Source organism: Sus scrofa, chromosome 13 (assembly GCF_054392235.1).
Source record: "Sus scrofa isolate SSC_HxYL_T2T_F1_AM1 chromosome 13, Sscrofa_HxYL_maternal_Yorkshire_Landrace_v2.0, whole genome shotgun sequence".
Lineage (NCBI taxonomy): Eukaryota > Metazoa > Chordata > Mammalia > Artiodactyla > Suidae > Sus > Sus scrofa.
The window spans coordinates 195,212,025-195,236,297 of record NC_139395.1 but is presented as its reverse complement, the minus strand read 5'-3'; the positions used below and the strand labels follow the sequence as shown (position 1 = coordinate 195,236,297).

Here is a 24,273-nt window from a genome sequence, read left to right as displayed (position 1 = left end):
ATGTCTTTATGTGGCAGACTATATTTCCCTAAATGGTCCCAAATATTTTCTAGCGCCAGAACCTTGCCTCTCCATCAACACATAGAGTCTTATTCTCCCTCCACCTATCATGGGCCAGGGCTTACAACTGCCTTGATCAATAGACTGTGGTGAAAAGGATGTCACATGGCTTCTAGGAGTAGGTTATAAATGATGATACAGCTTCTGCCTGGCTCTCATTTTTAGGACACTGGCCCTGGGAACCCAGGAGGGGAAGCCTCAGTCACACGGAGAGCGTATGTGTAGGTGTTCTGACCAACTGCATCGATTGCTGAACATATGAGTAAGTGAACCCTTGGATGATTCCCGTCTCTGAGCTGCTACAGCCGATGCCAAGTGGAATAGAGGGAAGCTTTCCGCAATGAGACCTGCACAGATTACAGATGCACAAGCAAAACATGGGTTGTCATGATTTATTTTGCTTAAATTCCATATGCACATTTTCTCATGTCTTTACCAATTTTTACATCAACATAATATGGCTAAATGGCATTCCGTTATGTAGCTATTCTCTAACTTACAAAAATCCATCTATATTGTTGCTTATTTAAGGTTCTTTCTCCAAACCTCTTTTTTTTTTTTTTTTTCTGGTGGCTGCAGGAGTCAAACCAGCCCCACAGCAGCAACCCAAGCCAGGGCAATGACAGTGCTGGATTCTTAACCCACTGTGCTACAAGAGAACTCATCCTCAAAACTTTTTGTCATGCTATGATATATAATGTTGCCAAAAACATCTTTGCACACATATTTTGAGTTTTGCTTTTCTTATGATTTCCATAGAATAGATTTTAAAAAGATAAAAGTAAACCTCAAGTTGCCTCAGTTACACTGAATTATCTTTATGTCGTTCACTGCTATCAAGACTGTCTTAAGCTTCATTGTTTTTATGGAAAAGTGTTCCAAGATCCAAACTTAACAGAACCGCCTCTTTCTGCCTTGACTTCTGAATCACAGAGTCAGCATAAGTTTTTTTTTTTTTTTTTTTTTTTTTTTAGAATGGTTCTTTCTGTCACAGTTTACGCCTCTCACCTTTGATTTCCCCTGTACACCAGAAGAAATGTGTTTCCAGGAAAGCAATGCATTCACCACTTATGGTAGGCTAAATATAGCCCCCTATATCCATCTATTTTAATCCCTGGAAACTATGAATGTTAACTTATCTGGCAAAAATAGAATTTTCAGATACAGCCAAATTGAGGTATTTGAGATGGGAAGATTATCACAGATTATCCAGAGGGATATGAAATACAATCACAAGAGTGCTTACAAGTGAGAGCCTGAGGCGAAACTTGATGCAGAAAGAAGAAAAGGCAATGTGACTGAGGAGGCAGGATTTAGAGTGATGGAGCCACAAGCCAAGGTATGCCAGCAGCTACTGGGTGCTGGAAGGAGCAAGGAGCAGATTCTCCCCTCAAGCCTCTGAAGGGACTGTGGTTCTCCCACCCTAATTCTGGCCCAGTGAAACTGATTTTGGACTTCTGGTTTCCAGAACAGTGAGAAAGTAAATTACTGCAAATTCAGACCACAAAGTTTGTGGTGATTTGTTACAGCAGCTCTGGGAAAATTATATATCACTAGTTGCTGCCTAGGAAATACATGAAACACAAAAGAGTTTCTGTTAATGCCCCAAACTCTGTTCCTTAACTATCTTCCATGGGGAAGTATAGGCTCCAGTAAACACGCAAGAAATACATTAGAGTTTTTTTTTTTTTTTTTTTTTAATGTGTGTGTGAAAATCTGTTAAGTATCAAGCATTCACTGTCCTGTGGAGAATAATAAAGCAAAGATAAGATTCTCATGCTTGTGGTATTTATAGTCTAAGTTGGACAGACACACACACACACAAACATCTGGAGCAGAGTACAGATCCCTGTAGTTCCTCAATATCCACCTTAAGGTACACACTTTGAAATATGTCAGAATTCAGAGCACATAAACATGAAAGGTTAGTTTGAATCCTCCCCCTTTGGAGATATAATTGCAGTCCCAGAAAGGAAAAGAAGAAGGAGTCGCAGATAACATCACCCCAAAGATCTCAAAGAAATAGGTTAATCTCACTGTGGATCCTAGCATGTCATAAAACATCAGTGTACACGAGATTCTCTTTTCCCTTCCTTGGTTAAAAATGTCCCTTTATTGTCAAGGTCTAAAAAAAGGCAAGACATAACAAATGAATCTGCAGTGATGTTTGAAAAATAGGCCCTGACACATTTGGAACATACCCACTGTTCAAAATCTGCCGGCTGAGAGAAGCTGATTATAACCCCCAGTGGCCTGTGGGGAGCCCTGTCCAGGTGCCGGTTACCTGCTGGCTGTCAGGCCTGTGTGGGGCCAGCACCGAGCCCTGGTGTCAGTCTAGTTGTCTCTCATCTTTATGTAAACTCTGGACCAGGAGGCAGCTCTTGTTGTTGGTACAAACATGAAGGGAAGGTCACGCTGGCTAGAAAATATGACTTGGCCTTTCTTTTTCTTCCTTGGCATTACTCTTCTGTGGTGAAAGCTTCATTCTTTTATTTCTGAAGTGCCTTGACGTTGGTAGTGTTTGTGTATCTTTTCATTTGGAATCAGAAAAGTTCTCCTCTACGCACTCTCCCCTGAAGCTCAGAACCAAGGGAGACTTAAAATGATCATCTCTGTTGATACGGGGATTTAAAATCAAAAGGACAATTCTAACACTGGCTGAAAGTTCTTCATTCCATCCCCACAGGGTGGATTTTAAATGTATTTATCATCCTCATTTCCTTCCTGAGGGTGAAAAAAAAAAAAAAGACTTGCCAGATTTCATTTAGCATGTATCATTTTTTATGCTACATAGATTCTGAAATAAATCATTAATGTGATTATAAATAATAAAGCATAGGAAAAGTTTTCTAGGAACAAAATAAGTCAAATTGGAGCAATTGATGCTGGAAACCATTGACAAAGCAGCCATGATCCGTGGTGTAGAGAAATTCTCATGAGGGGAAAAGCAATTCATGTATATATTCATTCATTTAACAAAATATTTATTAGTGCCCACTCTTTAACAGCATTGTGTAAGGTTCTAGAAATATAGTGAGGAGTAAGACAGATCTGTGTCTACCCTTGAGGAATGTAAAGTCTAATTAGTTTAAAGACTAGCAGGAGAGACAGACTTGGTGCTATGATTAGGGTGCAGTAAGAAAGCCTCTAACCCAGACCTGAGTGGCAGTCAGCCTTGACAGAGGAAATGACTCTTTCCTTGGAATGTAGATAGAAATAGCATAAGCGGTGGTTTGCAGAGATGCTGGAGAGGGTATGGAGAAAAGGGAACCCTCCAACAATGTTGGTGGGAATGTAAATTTTTAGATAGAGAACGGTATGGAAGTTTCTTAAAAAACTAAAAATAGAGTTATCATATGATCCTGCAATCACACATCTGGGCATATATCCAGTGAAAACTCTTATTCAAAGAGATACATGCACCTCAATGTTCATAGCAGCACTATTTACAATAGTCAAGACATGGAAGCAACTGAAATGTTCACTGACAGAAGAATGGTTTAAAAAAAGTCATACATTTATACAATGGAATATTACTCAGCCATAAAAAAAGAATGAAATAATACCATTTGCAACAACATGGATGGACCTACAGATTATCATATGAGTGAAGTCAGAGAAAGACAAATATCATAATGCTTATATGTCAAAACTATAAAAAAGATACAAATGAATTCATTTATGAAATGGGAATAAATCCACAGACATAGGAAACAAACTTATGGTTACCATAGAGGAAAGAAGGGGAAGATAAATTAGGAGTTTGGAATTAACATATACACTAATGTGTATAAAATAGGTAACCAACAAGGACATACTGTATAGCACAGGGAACTATATTCAGTAGTTTGAAGTAATCTATAAGGGAAAAGAATCTGAAAAGGATACATATATATCTATATATAGATATATATAGATATACACACACACATATATGTGTGTGTATATATATATATATACATACACACACAGATAGATATAAAATATATATATATATACACACACACACACATCTGAAACTAACACAACATTGTAAATCAACTATACTTCAATTAAAAAAATTACCTGAAATCAAATCACAGTGCCTGAGAGATGAGATTCTGAAAGTAAAAGAGACCCCCTTATATGGATCTTGTAAGTAAAGACATGGAATTTATTAAAGATGTTAAGCAGTTTAGTGACGTAATCCAGTTTACCCTTTGGAGAGAGCTCCCTACAATGCACAAGGCGGCTGTTGGAGCTCTAGTAGTAACAGGTGCTGGTGACAGAGGGAACAGCAGGGAGAGCAAGGAAGCAGATAAGTGGATGATAACACGAAGTATTAGGAGAGCAGTCTGTCAGCCTTAGTGACTGAGTAGGCATGAGTGGAAAAGTAGAAGTAAGTTAGAGCTTTCTAGAAATTCACCAAGTGCCTAATGAAGTTAGTGAGCTCAGTGTCACACAAATGGAGTGGAGGCATCTATGTTCCAGGGAAGATATTTAGTATAGAACTGGATGGATAAATTGTTTCCAGAGAGAGAGAGATTTAGGCCAAAGGTATAGATTTGGGAGTTGTTATCACACAGTTGACAGTTGAAGACTTTGGAGCCAAAGGAATTGTCCAGAGAATCTTATATGTTTAAGAAGCAATAACCTCCTGGGGCAGAACACTGAGAACTATGGTGTTTAAGGGATGAGAAGAAGAAAACCTGCAAAAGGGACTACTAGGTGGGAGAAAAATTGGGAGAGTGTGTGTCATAGACATCAAAAGGAAAGAGTTGTTAAAGAAGGATGGTGTAGTCACAGGTGTAAAATATTGCCTTGATCAATATTGAGTTTATTCGGTACCCAGGACGGAGCCCCTCCTCCATATGGTGAAATTATTTTCAGTTATCATCATGTAACAATCAATAATTACCTCCATTTTCTTGATTTGTGCTTTAATTTTAAAATGAGCATATTTATTAAAACTTTCATTTTACAGATATTGTTCAAACTCAGTAAATTATTTCACGTACGAATAAAAATTTGTACTTAGCAAGTGAATAAATAGCACCTCGATGTTCACACTCTGTTTTGCTGATTTCAGTTTTAAATACAAATGCAAACTCCTAACATGGGGTAACATAAAAATGACAGAATGAACTCTATTTCTGTTTCTTTGCCCTTGCAGTCTCTGTGTTGCCATGGTTTATTTGGAGTCTACTGATTAAACGTAGGAATGAATGTATTGTAGGGTTGGCAGACACAAACAATGACCAGAGCAAGCCTGAATGATTCTGAATCATAATGGATTTACTCTTGAAATGAGTCCATGTGGGTCTGAGATGAACTGTTTAACTGTGGACTTCTGAAATTAACTTTCAGATAGGATATGATGTTTGTTAAAGAATAAATAATAAAAATGTGCCTATTTGAATTATACATATATACACATATAATACACTTCTATACTAATTATATGTATTATTAAAGTGTAAGAATAATCAAAGCAATTGTACGTAGATCAACAAAAGAGTTTTGGGGAGGAGTATTTTATACTAACATTGTTTGGGATTGCTGGTGCACTGCTTTAATAAAAAAATGACCTGACTTGTTTCCTTATTGTTTTTAAATTCTTTATAGTCAAGGCACCCCAGCTTTGCCGTACTTAAGGTCGACCATTCTCACTGCCCAGACTTTGGTACACCACTGGCCAAGATGATAAGTAAAAGAAGGCCTGAAATTACCTATGTATTTAGTCATAAGAAGGTCACTGGTGATCTGGACATCTGTAGTTCCCAATGAGAGATTGGGGTAAAGCCATATCACATTGGGCTGGGAAACCAAGAGATGGAGAAGCAGTTTGGACAGTACATTTCCTCTAACTCCCTGGTGGTTCTTTATTTCTTCCCTTCATCCCTGCCTGCACATCTTTCTTTCCAAGCACAGTGAGCTTTTCCACTCTTCCCCGAGCATGCCAACCTTCCATGTTTATTTGCCTCTATACCAACAATCCCTCTGCTTGGAATGTCCTTTTTTTCCTGGTTAATTCTTACCTTTCTCTCCACGATGCCTCAAAGTCAATGATCCAGTAGAGCCTTCTCAGCTGTCCTGGGCAGAGCTTCAGTGAGCACAGTCTGCCCCAACATCTCCATTTCTATACCTGGAAGGGCATGTGCTATCTGGTTGTGAACGTGTTCTGTCTTTCACATGCCCATCAGTTAGCATCATGCCTGTCTCTTCTACTCATAAAGGTTAGCTGGGGAAAGGAGGAGTAAGACATTAAACTACTGAGTGGATGGAGTAAGTGGATACAATTGAAGTAAACCTGAGACCTTTCGTTCTGAAGTTATGTGAGCTCTGAGTGGGTTGGTGACAATGCAATGATGAGGCACAGTTACAGGTAATATGTTCTTTAGCAGAAGATTAACTTATTATGAAAAGCGTCAGGCTCCTATAAATAAAACCAGTCAATACATGGTCCTAACTCAGACCTTTTGGCTCTGGATGGCTCCCCTCTACTAGGCTTTCTCTGGCTACTCTGTTGTGGTTCTCTGACATTATAACCAAAAGCGACATTTTAATTCTGCAGGTGAAAGGGAGCAAGGCCAGGTTTCTGCAAGAGCAGTTTTGTCAGCTCAATCTAGAAAGTCAGTTGAGCAAAGCAGGAGTTATTGTTGCTTTAATCTGTCCTACTTGCCCTGGAAAGGCTCTGTTGGGTTTTCAAAATGAATGATTCAGATGCTTCTGATTGTTTACATTTGTTTGGGAAAGATTGAGATTTCAGGATGTAATTTGATATGTACCTTTCCCCCAGTACCCCAACCTCTCTTTTCCTGTTCTTTGTTACGTGTTCAGTGACATGAAACCAGGTGGCACTTGACACTCTGAATAGCTCTAAGCCAGCCATTGTCAGTTCCAAAGTCAATCATTTGCCTGAGGTCAGGAAGGAAAACTGGGCTGTGACTTCATTTCCTAGGGCTTCAGACTTAAGGTTTTCCTCTGCTCTCCCTACACTAGTTTCTTAGCACATTTTGTTGTTGTTGTTAAGTTTAGAATGGGACATGTATATGTCTCAAGTACAAACAATGAATTTAGGAAGACTTGTAGATAAGGGGACTGCTTGATGCTGATGTCCTGAATGTAAAATTGGCCTCTTTATTCTGAATATTTGTTTTCAGCCTGTGCCAGTGGAGCTCCCTGACTACTTAGGCTGATTCATTCTGCCTCCAACAGGAGCCGTTTCAATATTTGCAGTACAGTTCTCCTCAGTGAATTCAATTGAATGAACAGTTGAATAAATAGTAAAAGAATCCATTTCTGTGGAAGGAACAGTAACATTCAATAATATCTTTTTCAGGGTGGTAACCTTTTTGACTTTTAAATATTAGAGAATCTTAACAAGGTGCAGCTGGTGAATGAATGCTTTTTTGATAATTGAATATTTTTTCTCAGATGCAAAGCTCTAGATTTAACAGCTGTCCAGTTAAGAGTCAAAGCTATATTCAGTTATGTAAACACTGACCTTTTCTTATCCAAGTTCCCCTTGATTTTTGTTGATACATGTCTCAGCCTCTTCTTTACTATGGCCTATCCAAATCTTAAACACATTTTTGTTACTAGCAAAGAGTTGGACACAATGGGGCCAGAATGAGAATAATAAGGATCTTTTTATTTGGTGATAACAGATTACTATTGGGTGATATTTTTCAAGGGCCCATACTCATGCTAAAATGAATTTTGGGAAATGTAGTGATGGAATAGAAAGATCTCAGTACCAGTCCTTTCTTGGCCATTAAATCTACCATGTGACTTGAGAACAACCTATTACCATCTCTGGGCCTCAGTTTCTTCATCATAATATAATGAAGAATGTATAATGTAATGTTTTCATTATAATGAACAGTTGAATAAATAGTAATAGGATAAATAGTAAAATTATAATGAAAACATTAGATTAGATCACTGATGTTCAACTGTGTTCCTAAAGGCACCAAATCTTTTCAGGAGATATGAAGACATGGCTCATTTACTCTGTGTCTTTTCAGTTGTATAAGTTTCTTTAAGAGTTGGTATAAAACTTGGCCATAATTTTACTTTATAACCAATAGGTTTGAATTTTATCACTATGTATAATATGTATCACACAACCCATCCAAACCCATCCCCACTCTCAACCTAGTCTTCCTGATTTGTCTTCTCCCATCCAAGGACAAACTAAAGAACTCTCTTCTCTCTTACCTTTATTATTACCAATTCTTGTAAATTGTTTCTTTTCTCTGAATGTCGCTGAAATAAAGTGTCTTCTAATCCATAATTTTATTTTCTCTCTGTGATACTCCAGGTTCAGTAAGTCAACTGCAAGTTTTCATGAGAGCATGACAGGGGCAGCCTCTTAATTACCTTCCCACCTCCCCTTTGGCACAAATTATTGGATCCACTGGCTATGTTCTCATCTAAAGCTGGTGATTCACAGTTGGTCTAAATAAATCGTGGAAATCCTGAACCTTTTTCTCAGGTTCCCTACAGCTGAACTTGATCCTATGAAATGTCCTAGGCTGGCCAGTGATATTTAAGCCAGTGGAAGTCTAGAGAGAATATAAAGGGAAAAAACACTTTTATTCTTTTGGGGAAAGCTGCCCTTTTTCCTTTGTCTTCTTTTTGCCTTGACAACAGGTAGGATACCTGGAATTACAGCAGCCATGTGGCAACTAATGGCAACCAAGACAAGGAAAAGACCAAGATAAACTCAGAGAATTGGGGCCCTGACTTTGTTCAATGACAAAATCAATGACATCAACTTACTTTTGGAGTTTTGCTTGGTTGAGAAAATTTTAACTAATGGTTAGAATTTCACATTCACTTGCACATTAACAAATACTTATGAGGTACCTATAATATCCCATACACAGAGCATGAAATACATTGGGAAACAAAGCACAAAAACTTCTTATCCTCATAGTTTACATTCTAGTAGGGAAAAGAGACAGAAAGTTATCAATACCCATAATAAAGAAGAAAGTTATATACAATATTAGAAAATGCTAAGTGTTATGGAGAAAAGAAAGAGCAGGACATGTGGACTTGGAAGTGAAAATGATCAGGACATTATGAGGCCTTCCTGGGACAGACTATCCCCTGTTTCCTCTGCTTTAGCTCCTCTCTGAAGTACCTAGATAAAAGTATCTGATGCTCATTTCCTGAGTCGTTTCACTGATGTGAAAACACCCACCAAATGGAAGATGTTAACTACTCAGTGACCATAAGCATGTAACCCCCAGAACTACTGGAGCCTAAGTACTGATAATGTTAACCCTGTAACATTGCCCTGTGATATTTACCATCAACCAGTCAGAAGGTTGTGCATGGGCTGATGAGCTGATCACATACCCTGTGAATCCCCTGCCTCACCTGACCTTTAAAAATGCTTCCCTGAAACCCTCCAGGGCTTTTTTCTTTTCCTACAAGCTGCCCAGGACTCCTTGTTTGGAGTCTTACAATAAAAGCTGCACTAGCCCTCAGCACAACCTGGTGCGCTCACCATAACCTTCTGTCAGTAGATTGGCTTTACTGTACTTGGGTGATGAATCTAAGTTTGGTTTGGAACAAATGTTCAGATTAAAGGGTTAGATATGGTTGCTAATAGGATAGTAGGAATGTGTTTGAGAAAGTGACATTTGAGAAACAACTTGAAGGAGGGAGAGATTTGGTCTTATGGTTATCTCCAGGAAGAGAAGTTCAGACACTGGGTGCAACCAGTGCAAAAGTTCTAAGCCAGGAGCAAGTCCAGTCTACCCCAAGAACCACAGGGAGACTACATGTGGCTGGAGGGAAGTGAGCAAGGGAGAGGTGTCTGAATGTGTATGGCAGATGGTGCAGAATTTTGAGGTCATTATAAGGATGTCACTTTTTTTTTCCTCCTGAGTGAAAGTGAGTAGCTGTTTGAAGATGTTGTACAGAATGATAATATGGCCCGACTTTCATTTAACAAGATTATCTGACCTGTTCTGTTAAAAAGCAGATGTAGGGAAAAGCAAAGGTAGAACAAGGGAGAAGGATTAGGAGTCCTTTATAGTAATCCAGGAAAAAAAAAAAAATGATGCTTGCTTGCATTGGAATGGTAGCCATCGAAGTACAAGTTGGAGAAGTGTTCTTCTTCGGAATGTATTTTAAAGGTGGAGACAGGATTTTTTAATAGATTTGAGTGAAAGCCATCAAGCTCTATCAACTTTGGATAGTAAATACACATTAACAGCAAAATAAATATTACTAAGTGTAAAATTCTAATTCCTAGAGTTCCCTGGTTGCTCAGTGGGTTAAAGATCTGTCATTGTCACAGCTGTGGCATGGGTTTGATTCCTGGCCCAGGAATTTCAGCATGTTGCTGGAGCAGACAAAGAAATAATAAAATAAAATTTAGTTCTTTCTTTCTTTCTTTTTTTCTTTTCTAGGGCCATACCCAAGGCATATGGCGGTTCCCAGGCTAGGGGTCTATCAGTGCTGTAGCTGCTGGCCTACACCACAGCCACAGCAATGCTGGATCCGAGGAGCATCTGCGACCTATAGCACAGCTTGAGGCAATGCCGGATCCTTAACCCACTGAGCGAGGCCAAGGATCGAACTTGCAACCTCATGGTTCCTAGTCGGATTCATTAACCACTGAGCCACGATGGGAACTCCAAAATTTTAGATTCTAATCTAACTAAATTGCATGGAAATTTAACATTCAGTTGTTGGACAATGTTTCATCTAATATGGAATGGTAACGTAGCAGGAAATACCTTATATTCAAACAAATGTTTATTTATTTTTAAGAAGTTGTTCCATTATTTCCTTTCAATACCATCAATTACCTCAAGAGTAAGTGAAAGAATTTTATGTGCAGAAGACTTTGTTTATCGAGGAAAAATTCACTAATTATCAGAACGGTGTAAAACTAACACAGTTCTCTTTTGTTATGTTCCTAAAACAATTCGATGGAAACTAAATGAAATTTCAGAATGTCAGAGTCTTAAATCTGGAAGAAATCCTTATGTTTTACAGATGATGAAACCAAGGCACAAAATAGTTACATAACCTGAACTAGGTTATGCAGTGGCAGTCAGGGAGGGAAGCCAGGTTTTTCAAACTTCTATGTTCCACAATCAACTACAGAGCTTCAAAATATCTGCCAAAAAGTATGTGTGCCCACGTTTAATGTTAGCAAATAAAATTAGGTGAGGTGCTACAAAGTGTAGGTACAGGTGAGATAAGGATGCTTGGTGAAAAGACAATGTGTAAGTCTAAAGGATATTTCACTTTTTCACTGCATCTTGTGAGCTTGGGCTATACGAGTAAGGACGGTGATGAAATAGCACTTTCCTTATGTATGTGAGATATATTTATTGATGACTCTCAGGCTGTGATGAATTAAATAAACACCACAGCAGAAGCGAAGATATTTGTAGGCTATTAAAAGTTAAATCTCTGAGAAAAAGCACTCATTATTAGATCTATAGGAGAAGAAAAAGTTTTCCTTGACACCTTGGGTTTGAAAATTAAACTAATCAAGACAGATTAGGAGAGAAATACAAGTTTTATTGAATGTTCACATGGAAAGACAAGTCGTCATAGGAGAATGAAAAAACAATAAGTTTGTGAAGAGTTGGCAAGATAGAGGGGTTTGGGCTAGGAGTGGTAAATGGTGAAGAAGTAACTAGGAAGATAAGGGTTAGTTGAACAGGGTTTGTTTGTACAGATTTCTCTGCCCTCATTTCCCTGTTTCTGGTGATAAGACGCTCTTCCTTCCTCTTGATACTGAGAGGGTTTTTTTCACCTGATTCAGAAACGAAGGGGAAGGGGGATAGTCAGAGTGACCATTCTGCTTCTGTCATTTTCTCAAACACTTTCAGCTTAAAATATTCAATATGTCAAGGTATCATATTCTGGGAGAGCCTGTCCTGAACTCATCAGATCTTTCTCAGAAAATGCATAAATTGTAAATTAAATACTTCATCCTGACCATTCCCCATTTACTAATCCAAATGTAGGATGTTTGTCTAAGGTACTTGATTTTTACTTTTGTTTTTGTTTATTACACATATGGAATATTTTTACATTTCTAAGTGCTCAACAAATATTGAAAGAGCGCCTACCATGTTCTGCATATGCATTAGTAATGAAAATAGACATGACCCCTCTTCTCACAAAGTTTTTTTCTTACTTTATTTGAATGGTCATGAAGTTTATGGACATGTTCACACAAAATGCCGTGAGCTAGAATGTCAGAGTTTTAATCTGAAAGAAACCCTTACAACTTACAGATAATGAAACCAAGGCACACAAGAGTTAAATAACTTGACCTAGGTTATGCAGTAGCAGAGTCAAGGAGGGAAGTCAGGTTTTTCAACCTTCTATGTTCCACACTCAACCATAGAGTTACAGGTGGTTGGGAAAAGAAGATACAGGGGGTGGGGTGGGATGGAATCTCTTAAGTTAATTAGTTAAACTTCCAACAGGACAGATATAATTTTAAAGATGAAATCAAATGAATATATAAGAACTGAAATGACTCTTGGAACTGACCCACCTTGTTCTGAGAACCTGTTTTAGTGGTGCAACCTAGCGTAAATAATGCAAATCCTGTCCAGACTGGTCCCTGTATTGCAGAGCTGAGGCTCTGTCGTCAACCCCTCTAAGAAGCAAAGTAAAAATCCATGTTATAGCTACTTTGTGGCACTAAAGTGGTTCCCATTATGGGAAAAGCCCAGTCTTAATTCTTGCCCATATTCAGGGGATGCGATTACTGAATATGTATCTTGTCCTTTCCATTTTGAAGGGACAGTAGTGAGTGATGACTTGAAGTGAGAGCTCAATTCTCTGCTCAGGAATTGAACCTGAGCAGCCTGAGTGAAAACCAGGAATCCTAGCCACTAGACTAGCTAGAGGTTAAAAGCAGGATTGGCTTGATTCTTGCCCCCTGGCTGAAAGCAAGACTGTTTTCAGGAGGGAGACTGCAAAAACAGTTACAAAGTTTGTGGAGAGCACACAGAGAAGTAGACTATTCCCAACCTCCCGGCCCCCCTTATTTTAGGGCTGCGCCTGTGGCATAAGGAAATTCCCAGGCTAGGGGTCAAATCTGAGCTGCAGCTGCCAGCCTACACCACAGCCAGAGCAATGAGGGATCTGAGCCACATCTTCAACCTATGCTATAGCTCAGGGCAACACCCAGATCTTTAACCCACTGAATGAGGCGGGGGATCAAACCCACATCCTCATAGATACCAGTTGGATTCTTAACCTACTGAGCCACAGCTGGACTCAGGAGTCTATTTATCTAAAGCAGAAGCAAAGCAGTAATACACACCCAAAGGAGGAGTGCGGGTCCAGGCGTCCTCGTGAATGAGGAGCCTGCAAGAGAGGTGATTTAAACCACTTGCATGGGGCGGTTCTTCCAGGTCTTTGTTTTCTTTTTGCTGATTATCTTGCTTTGTTGCTCACAGGGGGCCAGACCCTCTCCATATGCGTGTGGGTCTTCTGGCTAAGATGGAGTCCAAAGCAAGGCCTTGTGGGAACATTAGCTTGACATTATGGCTTGGCAGTCCCTCCCTTTCTGACCCAGAAGGATCTTTCTGTGCATGTGGAGTTGGGGTCTCCCTGACCCCAAGGATAGGAAGTATGTGACCTCTTGATTTTTTGCCCAAACAGCACTTAGCCCCTCTCTGCTGCTGCCATTATCACTGTTTAAAGTGTCCACAAAAGACAAATTCCACTTGTTTACCTTGTTCCTACTGTTATTTCTATTTTGAAGTATAAACAGGTAGCTGGTTATAAATGTCTATCCTGGAGCCCGCCTATCGTCTGCCTCACTTTTACAATCTTACTGAGAAGAAATTTAGGTGATAGATAGTATAATGGCAAGATTGTGAAATCTGGAAGCTGCTTTCTGAGTTTAAGTCTGGCTTTCCACTTGAATAAATGACTTAACTTCTCTGGGCCTAGTGACTTAACTTCTCTTGCATTAAAGACAGAGATCATAACATAGTGGTTTTAAAGATTGAGTTAATAAATGTAAAATTGTTTAGAATGGTGTCTGGAACATAGCAAGATCTAAATAATTGCTATTTAATTTAATGTTATTATTTTAAATTTATTTTAAACTTTATTTTATATTTTAAAAAATAATCATTATTTTTACAGTAAACACCAGCATTTGTGCAATATGGATTTGGGACTTCACATAGATACCATCAAGGCAACATTATGCTGTGTGTGTGTGTGTGTGTGTGTGTGTGTGTAAGCACATGACAGATTCAGCATTTGGGATAAAGGAAAGTCCTCCAAAGAGGAGACTCCCCAAAGTAATCATTTTTCTCAGTTTAAATCTCTCACCTCTCCATCAGAGAGCTCTTAAAAGTGAAGGTTTACTGTGTACTATTGACCTATTCCCATAAATTAGCAGACCATATCTAATTTTTCTGCTTTACATAAAAAGACAAAATCAAAACCAAACAGAAATTAGACAAACAGTCCACCCCCATACAAAAAAGAAACCCACCAAAATTCCAAGGTCTTTCAAGCACTTTAGGTGGTGTTACTAAATCTTCAGTTTGATTCTTCTCTCTACACCGCAAGGGATCTCAAAGATTGATATTGTATGAGATATAGAATGCAGGATCTTCCAGTCTCTGTGGTTCTCAAACTGAGAATCCATTTCACCCCACCCAATTAAGCACTGACACTATCTATACATTTATTTACTGATGGAATTATTTGGTGTTGTAGAATAAGTGGTCATAAGAAGTGCTTCTTGCTTGAAGTATTAATAACTCTATTTCTTATCTCTTCTTTTCCAAGGACTGTAGTCAATTCATGAAGAATCTTCTACACTGACTTTGTGCTGTTTGATAAAACTGAGTATTTGCTCATTCTTGCAAACTCTGTATTCTCCATTTTACTTAAATTATTTCAAGCCCCTATAGGAGAAGAATAGCTTGGACTCAATGTTAGGTAGATTTCAACATATGTCTAACAAATCACAGCTGATTTTATAGATGGTTTAGATTAAATTCATTGGGGAGCTTTCATTGTTTTACTCCACATGTATTTCAAAATATAATGTAGATTATAGAGAAATAGGAAAAAATCATTCCCATTTCTAGCCACATGGTATGTATAAATGGTATCTATTCACATTGTATATATGAATGGTATCTATGTGTATTCAGCTAATTAGCAAGTTAAATTTATGGAAACACCAATAATCAATAACTCAAAAGTACACATCTATTAAAAAAAACATGTCTCAAAACTTTTGAAGAAACTCCCTTAAAGAGTGTCAAAAAGGAGATATTAAATAAGCAATATTTCTGGGTACCCCAATGGTCTAATTTTTCATTTGAATCCACTCTTGCTCTGCCCTCTGCAGGATCCTGCCTTTGGACCAACTAAGGAGAGACAAGCTCATTTTGTAAATGGCTGCATTTTATGATGCGATGCCAATAAAATTACCTGTGATGGTCCTTTTCTGAATTTCTTTTTCTTATGTCTAAATGGATTTAAGGGAAGACTGATTTTTACACATCAAGGCACATTCTCCATCTATGAAAAGCACGAGATGTTTTTCAGATTGGAGTTTATACCAAAATGCATGAATCAGACATTTGCAAAATCCAGATGACTCTGCTAGAGCCCAATACTCCAGTAATGGTTGACTTGGGAGTTTTTAGAGCTTTTGCAAATGCATTGCCGTGGAGTCACTGATTAAACTGAGTCAGCTTGAAGAAAGTTGAAGACACATGGAAGACTGTACTAGGTAGATCTAATCATCAGTTTTAGCTTCAGAGAACTGTAAATTGTCTGAAAATTCTTGGCATTGTGATACGATGTAGCATATATTGTAAAACAATACATTAATAGACAAATAGCTAGAAAACATATCAGCAAAGATCCTTACCAGAAAATGATTGCATTTGGTGTCAACTTCAAAGGTACAAGAGAAAGACTGAAAGCATACTTCCAGATTAGCATTTTTTCCTAAGATCCATTTATTATTACCGTGCTGTTGAGAAGCTGTGGAACTTACTCTTCTAATATGTATTCTTAAAATTTAAAACATATTTAAAAATTTATTTATTTTTGATGTTTAGGATTAAAAATATCTGTATCAGGATTAAAAATATCTGTATGGACTCCTTAAATAGGGTAAGAATCTTACCTTACTTTCATTTTCCTCTTCTCCATTAATGCTACCAACTTTTATGTTGAGTTTAACTAGAATTTTTGTTCCGAGTGTTTATTATGCTTTTGTTTTTCTATTATCCATCAATAATTATTTAGGCATTACTTTGAATCTGCTATTGTGCTTTTTTGTATTTGGTGCTAACTACATCATGCCCTTTTTTGAGATTCACTGCTTATTTGTTGTTGTGTATTCTCAACTAATTCTTTCAGAGCTTGCTTAACTTGGTAAATATTCTCAGGCTTTGATTTTCTGACCCTTTATATTATCTTTTACTTTAATACCGGTTTGGCTGAGTGTAGAATTATAGGTTTTGAAATACTTCCCCCCTTTAATTTGGAAGATAGTAATCTCTACCTGCTAGTATTGAACTATGCTCAAGGGAAGTTATGCTGATGGCAGGCTGATTTTTCAGGGTGTTTGGCTTATCTAGAGTCTAACTTGGTACTTTTAATTTGATGATTCATGCTTTCTTCAGACCTGAGAATTTTGGGGTTGGTATTTATTTGATTATACACTTCTCTGCATTTTCTCTCATTCTGTAATTTCTATAATCTAGATTTTGGAATTTCTGGATATGCTCTTCATACCAGTTAACTCTACACTTATATTTTTCCTCCTTTGGTTCATATGTTCTGCTTCATTTGAAAATATCCATTTAATTTCTCAACCCATTAATTCACTATATATTATGCATGACTCTTATCTTATTGCCTACCTATTGAATTTTCATTTCTGTTTTGTTTTTATTCTAAGAGCTCTAGGCAATATATTTTCATAGATTCAATGTTCTTTCAAATTTAACTATATACTTATTCTAAATCTTTTTGTTAGCTTTACTAACTTTTTTTCTGCGGGGTTCATTCTTTTTGTTATTGCCTGGCTTCTATATTATTGACTTTCTTAAAATGTTTAGTGCCTCTTGGCTGTCCATAGCTTAGATTTGGAGAATCATAGTTCATGTGCCTTTTGTAACCTGGCTCCAAAGTATGGAGGAAGCATTTGGAATGGAAAATGTGTGAGTTCCCATCACTCCCAGAAATCCGTAGCTGCTTAACCACTATAAAACACCTCGCAAACCCCAGTATTCTTCTTTAACCACTTGTTAAACCCACATAGCACAAAACAAGGAGAAAGGAAGAAATTGACTAGCCCACTCTAAGAATCAATTAGGATTCTTTCTAAATGTTCCAGAGTTTTCACTTCAGTCTTGGAATTACTGACTGAAGGCTTAGAGGTCCTCAAGCCTTTTACTACCACAGCCTATTATAATCTCTTATCTCCTACATATAACTAATAGTTTCCTCCTGTTTTGTCTTGGTAAATATCTGATTGTATGTGCTTCCATATCTCAGAAATTCCAAACATTTGTGGTTCACTGATTTTACTTTTGATACTTAAAAAAATACATTTATAGTTAAAAAAATACTTTTTTTTTTTGGCTGCACCCTTGGTATACCAAAGTTACCAGGCCAGGGATCAAACCCACAGCACTGACAACACCAGATCCTTAACCCACTGAGCCACAAGGGGACTCCCTAAAACACTTCTATGCTTTAAAAAATTCTTTTTTATTGTTTTTATTTTGTGTTATTTTGAGAGCAAGACTATAAATGTGTCCTCCATCCATCCTACATTGGAAATTGTCTTTACAAGAAGAGCTTACAAAAGTGAATTTATTTTCCCCAAGTTCAGAGGAAACAGTTCAAAAGTTTACTTGGCCTTCGGTACAGGACTTTACGAATATGTGCATGGTAAATTGTGTATCACGAACAATCTTGTATTGCAAATATTTTCTTAGGTCTTATAATGAGATAATAAGGTAAAGAGAAGATTCTTTCAATTCTTTTTTTGACCTTACATCTTGCTATTTGGGTTTTTTTCCTAGCAATGTTCTCATTATAATGAAGTTTCACCACAATAAATGTGAAATCTCCTTACAGTTTATTGTAATTGGTTGAGATATTAATTTTTAATGCAGTTCTCATGAGGACAAGGAGACATCCTTTGGGATCATGTGGTAGTTTTATCCTTAGAGAAGATGAAGTCATTTTGAATATAGAGCATTCCTTAACTTGCTTAATGGGATAATTGACCAATAACTTTCTATCAGTGACCTAACTTGACTTCAGTGTTGAGTTGTCTGAAATATATGCAAGACTGTGACATTTAATTACAACAGAGTTTTCAGAAATAGCATCATTACATGTTAGACACTGGATCATGTACTTTTGGCAGTGGATATGGGCTAATTTCAACAATGCAAACTTCTTTTTTTAAACAGCAGTTACTGACAGAAATCACAGAAACCCTCTGTGCTATTCTATGTTGCTATACTCCTAGAGTAGTAAATGAGAGGCCATTGCAGATGGTTGACAAAGTAATGCTGAATATTAACTCCAGAGTCATCATCATCCCCTCTCTTCCTGTTTACCTCTTTCTTTTGGCAGGTTGTAAATATCTATGTTGAGTGTCTTTCAGCGTATTTTTACATGAAAATCTAATATCTTCTGAAGTTCTGGAGGTCATCAGAAAATTGAAAATAATAAAATAATTTCCAGAGTCCATACAGTGTTAATTTGATTAGGTGCTCCTAATGTTTATTTTAATAACTCAGACTGACTTAATAATTTCTTATTTGTAGGGAGGTGGAACTATAGCAGAAGACTAATTTAGCAGTTAGTGGACTCAAAATATCAATAATGGAATAGATCAACCCGAAAAGAATATTTGATTTTCTGTAACAAATCTGACTTTGACTTTCACATTCAGTCCAATTTTGTGCTGCTCCTAAATGTATGTTGGCTCTACAATACTAGGTCTCTCTCTAATTAACATGGCAGTAGGAATGAGATGGAAAAGCTTAGAAAATTCACCCAAGTCATACAATCAGTCATTGATAGGTCCAAGGTTAAAATTCAGGAATTCTGGCAAAAAAGCAAAGAGAACACCCTAATAACTAAAAAAAATTTAGTAACAAGTCTGTAAATCAACAAAGATATGACCCATGTTTCAGAAAACTGGAAGCTGGATGAAAATTACAAAGAATTATCTGGAATGCTAAAATTCCCAAGTACAACCAAAGGGAAATTCCTGATCTCATTATCAAATAATTTGAAGTCAGCAGTGCACTGAATATAACAAAACCTGCAAAATGTCCATACACAGCTTGATTATACTTTAGATTGACCCAGCTCAGCAAACTTGCACTCTGACAGAAGAAAGGGCATGCTTTTTCTGTGGGAAAATAATGTTTTACTTTAGCCATTACTGTTTTACACACTATGTCCAAAATACAACAAAAAAAATTATATAGCAATGATGAAAGAAGAAAACCTAATCCATGTTAAAGAGAAAAAATAGTCAATAAAAGCGAATACCAAGATGTTTCGGGGTTTGGAATTGCAAGAGAGTTTAAAATAACTGTGATCAATTTGTGGAAAAGATGGATTACATGTGTGAATTGATAGAAATTTTATTAGAGACATGGACCTTTTTATAAAGTCAAATAGAAACAAAATAAATGAAATATATATTATAAGAAATAAAAAATTTATTCAATGAGTTTATTGACAGTGGGACTGAGTACAGAAAATAAAAATGAACTTAAAGTTAGGTCAGTAGAAATTACACAGAATGAGATACACACACAAAAAAAACATCCCCAATAATGAAAATTATGAAGCCCAAACTCATTCTAGGAGGCCACCATCACCCTGATACCAAAACAAGATAAAGATACCACAAAAAAAGAAAATTACAGGCCAATTTCACTAATGAACATAGATGCAAAGATCCTCAACAAAATACTAGCAAACTGAATCCAACAATACATTAAAAGGATTGTACATCATGATCAAGTGGGATTTATCCCAGGGATGAAAGGATTCTTCAATATCCACAAATCAGGAGTTCCTGTAGTGTCTCAGTGGTTAATGAATCTGACTAGGAACCATGAGATTGAGGGTTTGATCCCTGGCTTTGCTCAGTGGGTTAAGGATCTGGCATTGCCGTGAGCTGTGGTGTAGGATTGCAGTCGTGGCTCGGATCCCATGTTGCTGTGTCTCTGGTGAAGGCCAGTGGCTACAGCTCCAATTATACCCCTAGCCTGGGAACCTCCACATGCTCAAAAAAAACCCCACAAATAAATCAGTGTGATATACCACATTAATAAATTGAAGAATAAAAACCATACAATCCTCTCAATAGATGCAGAAAAAGACTCTGACAAAATCCAACACCTATTTCTGATAAAAACCCTTCAGAAAGTGTGCATAGAGGGAACCTATCTCAACATAATAAAGGCCATATATGACAAAGCCAAAGCTAACATCATTCTCAATGGTGAAAAGCTGAAAGAATTCCCACTGAGATCAGGAACAAGACAAGGATGTCTGCTCTTGCAACTACTATTCCTAGCCATGGCAATCAGAGAAGAAAAAAATAAAAGGAATCGAAATTGGAAAGGAAGAAGTAAAACTATTACTATTTGCAGATGACATGATACTATACCTAGAAATTCCTGAAGATGCTACCAGAAAACTGTTAGAGCTCATCCATGAATTTGGCAAAGTCACAGGATACAAAATTAACACACAGAAATTGACTGCATTTCTATATACTAACAATGAAAGATCAGAAAGAGAAATTAGGAAAGCAATCCTGTTTACCATTGCATAAAAAAGAATAAAATACTTTGGAGTAAACCTACCTAAAGAGAGAAAAGACCTGTGCTCTGAAACTATAAGACACTGATGAAAGAAGTCAAAGATGACACAAACAGATGGAAAGACGTACTATGCTCTTGGATTGGAAGAATCAATATTGTCAAAATGACTATACTGCCCAAGGCAATATACAGATTTGATGCAATCCCTATTAAATTACCAAGGACATTTTTCACAGAACTCTGGGAACAAAATATTTTAGAGTTTGTTTGGAAGCACGAAAAAGCCAGAATAGACAAAGCCATCCTGAGAAAGGGGAGCTGGAGGAATCAGGTTCCCTGGCTTCTGACTATAATACAAAGCTACAGTCATCAAAGCTGTATGGTACTGGCACAAAGATACAAATATAGATCAGTGGAATAGGATAAAAAGCCAGAAATTAAACCCTTGCACCTACAGTCAACTAATCTGTGACAAAGGAGGCAAGAATATACAATGGAGAAAAGACAGACCTTTCAATAAGTGGTACTGGGAAAACTGGACAGCTATATGTAAAAGAATGAAATTAGAACACTTCCTTATACTACACACAAAAATGAACTCAAAATGGATTAAATACCTAAATATAAGACCAGATACTATAAAACTCTTAGAGGAAAACATAGGCCGAACACTCTCCAACATAAAACACAGCAATATCTTCTCAGATCCACCTCCTAGAGTAATGATAATAAAAACAAAAATAAACAAATGGGACTTAATTAAACTTAAAAGTTTCTGCACAGCAAAGGAAACCCTAAACAAAACGAAAAGACAACCCACAGAATTGGAAAAAATATTTTCAAATGAAGCAATTGACAAGGGATTAATCTCCAAAATTTATAAATACCTTCTACAGCTCAATACCAAAAAATAAATAACCCTATCAAAAAATGGGCAGAAGATCTAAACAGATAATTCTCCAAAGACATACAAATAGCCAAACAACACATGAAAATATGTTCAACATCACTAATTATTAGAGAAATGCAAATCCAAACCACTCTGAGGTATGATCTTATACTGGCCAGAATGGCCATCATCAAAAATTCTACAAACAATAAATGCTGGAGATGGTGTGGAGAAATAATAAATAAATAAATAAATAAATAAATAAATACATAAGGATTTGTAAAAACAATAATAATGAAGTAGAATATCTTGAGATCTGTGGAACAAAATCAGGTGATTTAACATATGTGTAACTGGTGTCCAAGGAGAGGAAAGAAAGAATGAGGCAGAAGAAATATTTGAAAAGATAATGAATAAAAATTTTCCAAAATTAATGAAAGACATTGAAGAATCACAATAAATTTTAAGTGGAATAATACAAAGAAATCTCCTTTTTAATACATCACAAAGTATCATAAATCAAAAATAAAAGAATTTGGAGTTCCCGTCGTGGCGCAGTGGTTAACTAATCCGACTAGGAACCATGAGGTTGCAGGTTCGGTCCCTGCCCTTGCTCAGTGGGTTAACGATCCGGCATTGCCGTGAGCTGTGGTGTAGGTTGCAGACGCGGCTCGGATCCCGCGTTGCTATGGCTCTGGCGTAGGCCAGTGGCTACAGCTTCGATTTGACCCCTAGCCTGGGAACCTCCATATGCCGCAGGAGCGGCCCAAAGAAATAGCAAAAAAAAGACAAAAAAAAAAAAAAAAAAAGAATTTATTAAAAACAGACAAAGAAGACAACCGTAAACAGAATGATAGTAAGAATTCTATCACAGAAATGAAAGCTAGAAGAGAATAAAACCACATCTTTAAAATGCTAAAAGAAAAAAATTTTTAGCCTATAATTCATATCCTGTGAAGACAGACTTAAAAATGAAGATAAAATACAATTTCAGAGAGAAAAAAGTTGAGAGTTCATCTGCAGTATAACCGTGCCACAGCAAATACTGGTGCCACAACAAAGAGGTTCTTTGCACCAAAGAGAACTATAGCACATGGAAGCCAGGATCTGCAAGAAAGAACAAAGAGCACCAAAAAGAGAAAATATGTAAAGAAAATTTATATCGCTGTCACCACCTCTATTCCACACTGACCAGAAAATTTATTTACTATAATAAGGCCAGAAAAAGAAATCAGACAAAAGATTCAAAAAGAAGAAGTGAATTTATCATTAATCACAGGTGGCATAATTATGTGTGTAAAAAACTCCATGGAGGAGTTCCTGTTGTGGCTCAGCAGGTTAAGAACCTGACATAGTGTCTATGAGGATGTGGGTTTGATTCCTGGCCTCACTTAGTGGGTTAAGGATCTGGCGTTGCGGTAAGCTGTGGTGTAGGTCACAGATGGAGTTTGGATCTGGTGTTGCCACAGCTGTGGCATAGGTCTGCAGATTCATCTCTGATTTGACCCCTAGCCTGGGAACTTCCATATGCCGCAGGCCCAGCTTTTAAAAAAAAAAAACAAAAAAAAACAAAAAAAACACAAAAAATGCAACAAACTCCATGGAATCCACACATAAAAAATCATGGCTATTGGAACCAATAAGAGAATTTAGCAATGTTTCAGAAGATATAGGTCTAATATTAAAAAATCAATTGTATTTTCTAATTATTAACAATTGCGAAATGAAATTTTAAAATACCATTTAAATAGCCTCAAAACCCCAAAAATATCTAGAAGTAAACCTACCAAATGATCAGCACATTATAAAACATTACTGAAAGAAATTTTAATGTACCTAAATAAATACCATATTCATAAATTGGAAAGCTCAGTATTGATAAAATGTCCATCTTTCCCAAAATTATTAATAGATTTGATACAATTTCAATAAAAAGATCAGCAGGCTTTTTTGAAGAAATTATAATTTGGTCTAAAAATGCAAAGGACTTCTAATAGCCAAAGCAATATTGATAAGGAAAAACAAATTTGGTAAGTCTACTCTACTTGATTTCAGGACTTGATACAATATCACAGTAATCAAGACAGTGTGGTATTGGCATAATAACAGACAAAAAGATTGAGGGAACAGAATTTTAAAAATCCAGAAACAGGCACATACACATAAATGTGACATATACACACATATAAGTTACATATACACATATATATAATATACACATATACGAGTGTACGGATATCTGACTAGAGTGGCATATTGAATTAATGAGGAAGAGAAAATTCTTTCCATCATGATGCAGCAATAACTGGCTATCCATTAGAAAAAAATTCAACTTTGACCCTACCTCATTCAATACACAAAAAATTATTTGGAGATGGATCATGAATGAAAGGTAGTAGAATATGACCCCCCCGGCCTTTGCCCAAATATGCCGTATTGGCAAAAGGACTATTTTGAGCTAAAGGCACTTCAAAA

General features: G+C 36.9%; 1 protein-coding gene across 3 annotated transcripts in view; it reads left to right on the top strand.

Annotated features, from left to right (window-relative positions):
• LOC146397825 (uncharacterized) overlaps positions 1–24,273 on the top strand; it is a 226,180-nt gene that overhangs the window by 107,005 nt on the left and 94,902 nt on the right. The window contains exon 3 of one of the 3 annotated variants that reach the window (XM_084991731.1): positions 226–322. In XM_084991731.1, the coding sequence (XP_084847857.1) occupies positions 226–285 (60 nt within the window). In that variant the 3' untranslated portion in view covers positions 286–322. Of the gene's footprint in view, positions 1–225; positions 3,801–24,273 lie in introns of those variants that run through there. The other 2 variants (XM_084991730.1, XM_084991727.1) reach the window with 2 other exon arrangements.